Raw genomic sequence first — 11,274 nt, forward strand, 5'->3', positions numbered from 1 at the left:
GTTATAATGATTTATTGAGAAAACTGTAACACTGAGCAACATAAGAAGTAAAGCGCACATAAGCTTTATATATATACTACGTCTTGAAACAAATGAAGCTTTACGGCCTATATATGCAACAGGTTGCAACATTTCAAAAATAGCCTTATATTCCCCAGAAAGTCTTATTCAACAAATCCATTTAATGATTAAAACCATAGCACATGAGCCCATTTAATTTAATTATATGGTGCTTAGTTTCTCAACTTTTGCATAAGAAAAATATTGGGTGACCTATTTGGGTGGCTTAAAATCAATATAATTCATTGAGTAAAATGCCCGAATAGTCCCAATGGTTTGGTAAAATTTCATCATTAGTCCATAACTTTTGGAAATTACACCTGTGTGCTGTGGTTTAATAGGTTGTTACTCGGATGGTCTCTAGAGTGGATGACCGTTAGTTTCGCTGTTAAATCCACTTAAAATGACTAAAATGCCCTTACTCAAGAAAAATATTAATATTTTTGTTTATTTGTGGGGCCCACCCACCACCTACTCATCTTTAGCCTCCACCCATGAACATCCACCACCATTAACAACCTCCACCCATCAGATCAAGAGAGAGAGAGAGAGAGAGAGAGAGAGAGGGAGAGAGAGAGAGAGAGAGATGACCATTGACGGTAACTGTTAAATCAAAGGGGTGGCAGTGGGATGTTTTTTGGAGTGGTTAGACTCGTATCTGGTATGATTAGGGTTTCGTGGTTTGGTTGTGATCAGAGATAATAATGATGGTTAATGTTCCAACGATGGGGAGATAGTCGTGATATTGTAGGTTGCCAACTATGGTGACGACCTTCTGAACTTAGGATTTTGTGGTGGGGGTCGACAACGGCTATTCTGAAATTAGGGTTTGGTGACATAAGGTTCATGATGGTGACCAAAGACTGGCTTCGGCAAAGCTGCCAGCGACGGAGGTGACATCTGTCTGATGGGTGGTGTTGGGTGTTGATTAAGATCAGACTTAGGACTATTGGAGATGATTAAAGGTGCGACTCAACTAGTCAAACCAAATGGTGGAGTTTGTTGATGGTGATGGTGGTGGTGGAGGTGATGGGTGAAGGATGCTGATGGTGGTGGGTGGAGATTGAAATGAAGTAGGTGGTTGTGGGTGGAGGTCGAAGATAAGAGGGTGTTTGTATGTGGTGGGTCCCACACATACATAAAAAGATTATTGTTTTTCTTGAGTTAGGACATTTTAGTCATTTTACATTGACTTAACGGCGAAAACTAATGGTCATCCACTCTAGGGACCATCCAAGTAACAAACTATCAAACCATAGGGAGCACAAGTCTAATCTCCAAAAATTAAGGATTAAGGGTGAAATTCCACCAAACCACAGAGATTATTCGGACATTTTTCTCTAATTCATTTAAAATTTGACAAATGGCTGAATCAATTTCTAAGTTGAGCAAACACAATGACTAACCATATCCTTAATGCCAAATGGCAAGTGACCATGTTTCCTTGCTTAAAGAACCCTAATCTATACTATATAAAAAGTTGAAACACCGAACTAAAAATTGATAGTGTAAAGGAAATTAAATAATGATGATTCTTGGTAACTGACAAGTAAATAAAATCAACAAAAACGATTTCGGAGTCCTAAGTGTCCTGAACAAAAACGAGAAACTCATTTCCGATCAATTTCCAAAATCTATTATGTAATGCGAGCATAGGCTGGTTCGATTTTTTATTAAAGCTCAATTATTTGATTCAAAGCTCTCTTATTGTTTTCGTCATGCCGTCAAAAGAACAATTCGGTTTCTTGATGTTGATTACAATTAATACTAAAAATAAACAATATAATAGAAAGGGGTATAATGGTTATTATGTAAAATTTCATTAATGTTGGGTATATATGATATTTGTAGTTTTGGTTGGGTATATATAAAATTTGTCAAGATTACCTGGATTTATATGAAACTAATTTATTTTATTGATTTATTAGCTAAAAATCTTGAAATTTTTAAAATCATATTGTATATGTATATCTTGAAACTAATTTATTTTTAAAAAATCTAACTGATTACAATCATTAGTTTTTTTAACCGGCAATTTTCTATTAATCATGCTTATTATTTTTCAGATTTTTTATTTAACTTCTATTAATTCAAACGGTTTTCCTCTGTATAGAATATATGTAATGCGTGATTATAATTAGTATTTAAAGATTTTTTCATAATATTGTTTTCATTATTCATCATGTGTAATATACCGGATTTTAACCTAGTTAATATTATATTAAAGAGGCAAGAGATAACATATTTACTGGCCCTCCTTTCTCGCTTAAATACAAATAGGAAGTTTCCCGTTTTTTTTTTTTTTAATTTTAATTTGGTTCAGTGTATGGTGTTACTTTACACATATTTTAATCCCTATAAAAAAACATTTTGCGCACGTTGCAATGCAAGATCCGTGGGTATATATATTAGAGCTCACTTGGATCAGTATCTTACTATGTTCTAAAGTATTTATGCTTATAGCCGTAGAGATCAAGACACAGTTTAGAGGCAAAAAATGATGGGGAAGGGTTCATTTTGTGACAAAAATGGATTGAAAAAAGGCGCATGGACCGAAGATGAAGACAAGAAGTTAACAGCCTACATCACAAGATACGGCCACTGGAACTGGAGTTTACTTCCCCCGTTTGCTGGTATGACTATGAGGGATCACTTTACCAGTTCATATTTTCCCCCATATATTTTGAACATTTTCATCTTATGGTTCTTTGATTTCTTATGCTTAGGTGTGTCTAGAAGTGGTAAAAGTTGCCGGTTGAGATGGATGAACTATCTTCGCCCAAACATGAAACATGGGAATTTTACAGAAGATGAAGACAATGTCATCATAAGTTTACATAACAAGATTGGCAACAAGTAAGTTTAAAACACCATTTTTATTTTTTTAAAATATGAAAATCACATAAATGTTTATATGACCAAACATATTACCTAGATGACAATTTAACTAAATTTTAAAACAATCTATCTTTCTTATCATATGATATATGGCCTTACGCTTTTTAGCCTTCTGTTTGTGAATTCACGCTTTTGACGTCACTTCCCGTCATAAATTACATAGACAATTAGTAATTTAGGTTAGGAAGTGACATCAAAAGCTGCTGATATATATATATATATATATATATATATATATATATATATATATATATATATTTTCTGATAAAGAGGCATGTGTCATGTTGTGGTTGGTGTTTTCTACAATGCGTGTAATTTTCGCTAAATGTGATTTATTTTTTCAAATTCCCATAAGAAACGATTTGAGTAATACTGTAGGTCATTAGAAATGACCATTTTGGTGATTGTTCCCTACAAAAATAATTAGTTAGTACATTCCAAATTTCTAACTCCAGTGTTTCTGTTCTTTTTTTGACAGATGGTCTAAAATAGCTTCAAAGTTGCCAGGAAGAAGTGACAACGAAATAAAAAATCGGTGGAACGTACATTTGAAGAAACGCGTTCAGCACAACCAAACTGTGTCTGGAAGCGAACACACTGGAACCCTTGAACCTGATCAGGCTAACCTAGACGTGAATCCTGTCAAAGAAACAGATGTTGAATTTCAGCATGAGGATGGGATATTATTTCCAGGAGTACCACCCTCTGAATCATCATCATCATCATCTTCTTCAAGCACAGAATTGTTGTCATGTTGGTTGAATGGTATAGACTCTGCAGGTTTGCGCGATCTTACGCCACAAACATTTGACGATGAAATGGTTGGTGATTTCTGGACCGAGCCATTTCTACCAGACAATGAGGGCAGCATACCATTAGGCGATAACTTGTGGTCACCTTTTAATTTTGTCAATGATTTCATCCATCAATCTTCTTGCCAGGATATGTTTATGACTGATGAGGTTTTAAGGCCAACACTTGATACATATGTTGAAGACAATGTTGAGATGAATTGAAGACAATGTTTATGACTGATGAGGTTTTAAGGCCAACACTTGATACATTTGATGAAATTTATTGTAAGAAATTAGTTTAGACTAAATCTGTAATGTTGATCAATTCAATAGATAAACATGATAGAAATAAGGGTTTTTTTTTTTTTTTTTGTGCAGAAGTAGTTCACTTTCCGAAAACACTTTCACAACTAATGCCGTCTTGGAAAAACTTTCAATAATAATGTCATTTCCATTTGAAGTGATGATTTGTTAAATATTATAGGTGTTTTGTAACACCCCGAAAAGGGGTTTAGTAATTAAACCCCGTTAATATAAAAGACGGGTAAAGTACCGTTAGTGGTAAAAGTAACCCGGTAAATATTAGGATTTAATTAAATAAACCTAATATTAACTAAAAATTGAACAAATCCTTTTGAGGAAATTAAAGTGGATAAAAAGGCCTGAGTGAACGGGACTTAAAATAAACCAAGTCATAAATTCCCTGAACCCACTAAGGTAACTAGGAATATTTAACCTAGTTAATAAGTGGGAATGTTGTTAGAAATAATAAGGTTGTGGCGTACTTAATAACCAACCAAACACGAGGGACCAAAGTTAGATAACTGAAAAAGTTATTTATTAAAACAAAATAAAACACACACACACACATAGTGTGTGCGTGTATACGATCAGGAGAAAGCTCCCATGGAGCAAACCCTAGTTCTTCAACATAATCTTCAAATTGGAGGATCAATTGAAGGCCAAATTCGGATTTGAACACATAGAAACGATCACCAAGTCAAGGAGATCGTAAGGTATGTCGAATTTCTAACATTCGTGAAGTTGTAAACATTTGATAATCATCCTAATCGCGAATTAGGCATGGATTAGAGAAGCTAGGGCTAGATTAGTGATGTGTACTTGCTTAGGAACGAAACCCTAAGTGAAAATCATACATAACATGCTATGAATTAAAGGATTTGATGAATTAACACACTTAGATAAGTGGGTTTTATTGTTATGATGAAACTGATGATATAACTATGATTAGAATCAACATGCATGATAACAAATAGAAGGTGTTCGATTAAACCATGAATTTGGGTACAAGATCATACTTCTCACGAAATGGGTTTTGTATGATATAAGAGAATTGATGTTAAGATCGTGATATAGATGCTTGAAATCAAGTTACCTAGTAGTTAGTGTGTAAAATTTGATTTCGTTAAGAGTTCGGATGAAATGCCTAAGCGAAATTCAATAAACCAAATGTGCATTGAATAAGTTGATAAGTCGATTGACTTTAAAAAGTCAAACCGACCAAGTATATGATCGAATGATAAATTCGATATAAGAAGCGTAGGATGGAATAGTCGTAAATGATTATGACTAACCTAACCATCTTACAATTACAATTATAGTTTGACGCTTGGCAAGCTAGGTGAAAGCTTGGGGAAGGAAGCGGGCCAAACGAATCAAGAATGAAGGAAAAGCGTAATTCGGATGCAAGGTAAGTATAGCTTACACTAGTCACATATGTTGGAATATTCTTTGTCGTATTGATTACGAATAAGACCAATACCTAATTGAGATATGGTGTTCCGGCGTGTAGTCATACGGAACAAGATAATCAAATATGATAAGAAACCATAGCGATGGCTAAAAATGAGTTAAATCGGTAATTCGATCATATTATGACGAATGAAACATGTACTTTTAAGGGTTACCATATAAGGTAAATCATAATAACCAATAAGAGTAAAATTGTAATTTGGTCAATCATTGACAATAATTGTTGGTTTTGAAAGATACTTTATTTCGAAAGCCTTGATAGGCCAAAAAGCGTTAAGAAGTGATTTATAATTAAAATGACCGCACGATGTAAACTAGAGCGAGTCGTGTAGGCGAGATGGCAATAAGCTTCGTCTCGCCAATATAATCGGTCAATTAAATCAAACGGGTCAAAAGGGTGAAAATATTACCCTTTGACAATATTGACTAATGGTTTGTCGAGTTGTATGATTTCAGGAATAAATATCAAATGGATACTTACATCGCTATTACTTAGCGGTTACTAAGGCAAGGTATCGAAACGGGTCAATATATATATTGATCCGAGCCAGGTATGTATAATATAGATTAACCACTCAATAGGAACTAGAGGCTCCTTGATAGTTAAATGCAGTCATATAGACATTTGGTTAACTTAATAAGCAAACCAAATGATTCATATGATGATGGTTGTGTTTTGAAAACATAATGACCTTTTGAATCAAATGCACAGTTTAAAACAGGGCTTTTGGGTCGAAAATGCTTTTAAAAGTCTTTTATGTTAATGAAAGGACTAAATGGACCAAAATGCCCTTGTAAGCTAAATCGAGCGAACGACCCATAAAGGTTGTTCGGAAAAGAGTAGTATGCATAATTAAACACTTAGAATGAGTATACAAAAGCGAAAGATGTGAATCCTTAGTCATTTGACTCTATAATAGTCTTTACCGTAAAATAATGATTCGAAGGGTAAAACTCAGAGTTTAGGAATCTCCACACTTAATAAAACTCGGAGTGTCAGTTTCGCGAAAATTATTTATTTTAACCGTTGATGCATTGCAAACCCGGTTAAATACGTTCTAAGTTACGTATGACTAATCCAACTCATATTTTATGAGTTTCAGGTAAAATTTTAGCACTGGAGGACGATCAAGCTCAATGAAGAACCGAACACGATCAAGAAATAAGCTTCCGCACGAAGTTTCGTTGTTACTTTAAATTAACGAACTTAATTACATTATGTTCTGAACTTTTAGATTGAAAAAGGGTTTAATAAACCCGTATTTCCGATGTACATGAAATCTTAATTACATGATTGTTTTCGTAAAAGATACGTTAAACCTTGATTTATAAGAACAGGTGTTACAAGTTGGTAATCAGAGCTCAAGGTTAAAAGAATAAAGTGTTCGGTTCGAGGCTTGATCGCAAATCCGGTAAGTACAAGTATGTTAATGGTTTAGCGTGTTAAAGTGTTGTAAACAACACATAGGGTTATCATGTAATTGATATTCGCTAATTTACACATATTTTAATCCCCCATTTTATCCCCATTTTATGCGTTTTCGGCCGTAAAACCGTCATTCGGATACTTAATTATGTATACTTTCGTTTACAGGCCTAAAACAACATACCAGACGAGATGATAGTGAAAACGAGGACTTTTCGGACAAAACGACAAAGCTGCGGACATTCTGTTAGAAAACTGACCTGGGCAAGTGGCACGGTCGGGCGGTCTGAGGAACGACCGTGCATCTTCGACAAACCAAGATCAGCCGGTGATGAACGACCAGTGCAACAAGGCGTTCAACAGAATCTCGATGACGCACGGTCGTGCCATTTCTTGCACCCCGTGCGGATCAAATGATCAGCTATATCCTGGTGACGAACGACCTGTTCTGCAGTCCGTGCAACGAGATCCCGAGATGGCACGGTCGTGCCATATGAAGAACGGTCGTGCGAGACCGAAGACCAGTCAACTCTGCTGATGTCATGAACAGTAACTTCAATAATGCATAAAGTGAACGGTCGTGCGATTGGTGCACGACCGTGCGACATCGAAAAAATATAAAAAGCGAACAGAACCATTCTGTTCGTAACTCTAGAATTTTGGAGAGCTCCATAGGCGATTTTCAGGCTCCGGAAGCATCAGCTTTAGCCCGGATTCAAGCCATATTGCCCGGTTTAGCTCGGTTACTATCCGGATTCTCATTCTTATGCTTGTTTATGGTTTGGTTTCTCAAATCTTTCCATATTTTTGTTATGTTTCAAGCATTTAGACTGATTATTATGTATTAATGTAAGCCTTTGGGTAAAAACACAACAATCCCTTGCTTGATTATAGCCATTAGTATGTTAATCTTTGTTTGTAATGACATTTTGAAGTATTTTCTATGATTATCTTTGATGATTAGTTTGCAACCTTGTTATTGGTATTGATTTCTTGATTATAAGTAATTGTGTTGGATGATTGGTGCTTGGTTAGTTAAGATAGTTGAAAAATGAAGCTTAATTAATCATGTATTAGTAAACTTTTAATTTGGTTAACTAGTTTAACTTGGTTAAAATGTGGGCACCATGATATAGAAATGGTTTGTGGTTTAATAAAATGTAATTATTGTTAATCAAGAAAGCTTGCCCTCACGGAAGGACTCTAACGGGTTAGATGGTGTTGTTATGAATTCTTGCCATGATTTGTTAGCTTAGTTAGTAGTTTCGGCCAAAATTGCTATCTTGGTGAATTTATGCGCAAGATTTGTAAAATGAACTCGGTTGTGATTTAATCTAGTTTATGCTTGTCTCGGTGGTTGCATTGTGTTTATCGGTGTTGCTTTCCTTGATTAAGTGAGGTTAGAAAACTCCTAACGGATGACTAACTTATTTTTAGGAGATTTTCATAGACATTTATCAATTGTGCATTAAAGAACAATTTTAGGTGGTTAAAGTGTGTTTATCGTTTTAACTTTCCGAATGATTGTCATGTTAGGATTCCTGAAAGGGATACTAATTGTCTCAATATGGAAAATTGATCGAATACTTCTAGTGCCAAAACTGACTTAGATGACATGCTTTGGTTGTGTATTAAGCAAGGCTATTTATATATAATCTACTATGTTTCATAATTATTTATTTATGCTTACTTTAGTTTAATTAAAACCAAAACAACTTATGTTTTTACCGGTAATTTAGTTGCAAAGGTCTAGTATTATTTCTCCGCCCATTTCCGTGGATCGATACTTGGTTCTTACCGATACTTTACTACATATATGACGGGGTACACTTGCCTCTTTCGTGTGTGTTTTGATGTAAAAGTAATAATCACTTTTATAAATTTAAAACCAAATCGTGTGTAATTTCATTGTAAAAATATGTATAGTCGCGCACACGTCAAGTTTTTGGCGCCGTTGCCGGGGAATGGCGAGTTTTAGGAACGACCCGAGTCATTGTGTTATCGGTGTATATACTTGTTAATATTTGTGTATATTTTCTTGATTATTTATTTGTTGATTTATTTGTTATATATTTCGTGCTTTTAATTCAATTTATTCATTTTCGTGATTCTTTTGTACACTTGTAAATTTTTATTATATTTATTTGTTCTTATCCGAATTTATTTATTCATTTATTCGTTGAATTTTCGGCTCTTAAAAAACGTTTTTACACTAGCCGATTCGATTATTTTCATTTCTTTAATTTTTATAAAAATTTCGGCCCATTTTCGGAATTTTATAAATTTTTCCGCCCATTTAAAATAACATTCTGTTTCTTTTCAGCAAAAAAAAAAAAAAAAAACCAGCATTATTATATTAATAAAATATTCATTGTGTCAGTTTTTCGTTTGCAGGTTGATGTCCTCAACTCCCGCGCCCGCTATTGCTGAGCCGACTGACGAACCAGCGCATAACCTAAGAAGAAGTAAGAGGCTGCGCGAAAGGTCACTTGTCATTGCACAACACATTGCAAATGCAATCGACGAGCCGGTGGTTATCTCTGAAGACGAAAGCTCAGGGGACGAGGAGAGGGTCGTCATGGCGGACGACGACCGACCTTTGAATGAAACAAATCAGCCCGGAAGGGCAGGCCTAGAGCCGAGTATCCTTCAGCCTACTATAGATACTCCTACTTTTGAAATTAGACCTAGTATTATTAACATGGTGCAGAATTCTATACAGTTTGACGGACGTGAGCATGAGGATCCTGGGAGGCATATCGCTGCTTTCCTCGCTGTTTGTTCGACATTTAGGATTACAGGTGTTTCGGAGGATGCAATTCGGTTGAGGTTGTTTCCTTTCTCATTGCGTGACAAAGCTAGAGCTTGGCTTATGTCACTTCCAGCCGGGTCCATCAGGACCTGGAATCAGTTGGCGGAACAGTTTATGCAGAAATATTTTCCGCCTGAGAAAACAAACAAACTTTGGAACCGGATTGTTTCCTTTCGACAGGACGAGGGAGAGTCGTTGCACGCGACCTGGGAGAGATTTAAAGATTTTTTGATTGATGTTCCACATCATGGCTTCTCCAAGCGACAGCTGGTTTTGACGTTCTATCAGGGGCTCAGTTACCACACACAGGAGAGATTAGACGTGAACGAAGGAGGCGATCTTGGAACTAAGACGCCGACGGAAGCGTATGATATTATAGAAAAAGCTGCGTTGAAATCTAGCTCGCGTCGGGAAGGAGATAGAGGCCGGGCATCATCATATCATCTCGCGCAGGAGCACACGCGGTGGATGACTACACGGCCATTACTGCACAAATCTCGGCTCTTTCAGCGAAATTCGATAAGTCCTAGATGATTGCACAAGCCGGTTCGGGATGTGACCAGTGTGGAGTGTCACATGAGCCTGGTGCATGCTTTCAGGGAGTTGTGTATGAGAGCCACGAAGAGGTAGATTTTGTGGGTAATCAGGTGAGGCCGCAGAACAATCCCTACAGCAACACCTATAATCCCGGTTGGAGAAATCACCCAAATTTTGGGTGGCGAGCGAACACAGGAAATCAGAACCCATTGGGGTTCACTCAGCGTGCTCCAGCGCCTCAGCAGTACCAGCAGTACAACCAACCTTACCAGCAGCGTCCATATTCGTACCAGAATCAGGGCATTGGGAGTAGCTCCCAGCAGCAGGCCCCTCAGTCTAATTCCAAGCTGGAGGATATGATGGCTTAGCTTCTCTCTAGCTCCGAAAAACGATACCAACAAAGCGAAGATCGTTTTCTAGCTAACGAGGGAGAAATGAGGAGTCAGAAAGCCTCGATTCAGAATATCGAGAATCAGGTTGGTCAGCTGGCGCAGATGATGTCCAAAAGGCCCCCAGGCGGTCTTCCGGGTAATACAAAACCAAACCCGGGCGGGCATGTGAATGCGATCATGACCAGGAGTGGAAAAACTACCGGACCCGTCATATCGGACTCATCACCGATCACTGGAGCGGTCCCGACTGACACACCGGATGAGGTACAAGCCAGGCTACGCCCAGCAAGTACAGCACAAGTCCAAGAGCCGGTCAAAGATTACACTCCACCAGCACCTTATCCAGGCAGGCTGAAGAAACAGAAGAACGAAGAGCAATACGGTAAGTTCCTTGAGTTGTTTAAGCAACTACACATTAACATACCGTTTGTTGAAGCCTTGGCCCAGATGCCAAAGTATGCGTAATTCCTAAAAGATATCCTGTCGAATAAACAGAAGCTCGAGGATATATCATGTGTGGTGATGAATGAAACTTGTTCCGCCGTTCTGCAGAACCGTCTGCCCACGAAAATGGGAGATCCG

At 37.0% G+C, this 11,274-nt stretch overlaps 1 protein-coding gene across 1 annotated transcript; it reads left to right on the plus strand.

Annotated features, from left to right (window-relative positions):
- Window positions 1-2,517: 2,517 nt before the first annotated feature.
- On the plus strand, window positions 2,518-4,099 carry LOC110922227 (transcription factor MYB8). Its single transcript, XM_022166534.2, has 3 exons — window positions 2,518-2,693; window positions 2,787-2,916; window positions 3,437-4,099. Exons 1-3 carry the CDS (start codon window positions 2,558-2,560, stop codon window positions 3,972-3,974), a joined length of 804 nt encoding a protein of 267 aa, XP_022022226.1. The 5' UTR covers window positions 2,518-2,557; the 3' UTR covers window positions 3,975-4,099.
- The last annotated feature ends 7,175 nt before the right edge of the window (window positions 4,100-11,274 follow it).

Source organism: Helianthus annuus, chromosome 17 (genome assembly GCF_002127325.2).
Source record: "Helianthus annuus cultivar XRQ/B chromosome 17, HanXRQr2.0-SUNRISE, whole genome shotgun sequence".
NCBI classification, from domain to species: domain Eukaryota; kingdom Viridiplantae; phylum Streptophyta; class Magnoliopsida; order Asterales; family Asteraceae; genus Helianthus; species Helianthus annuus.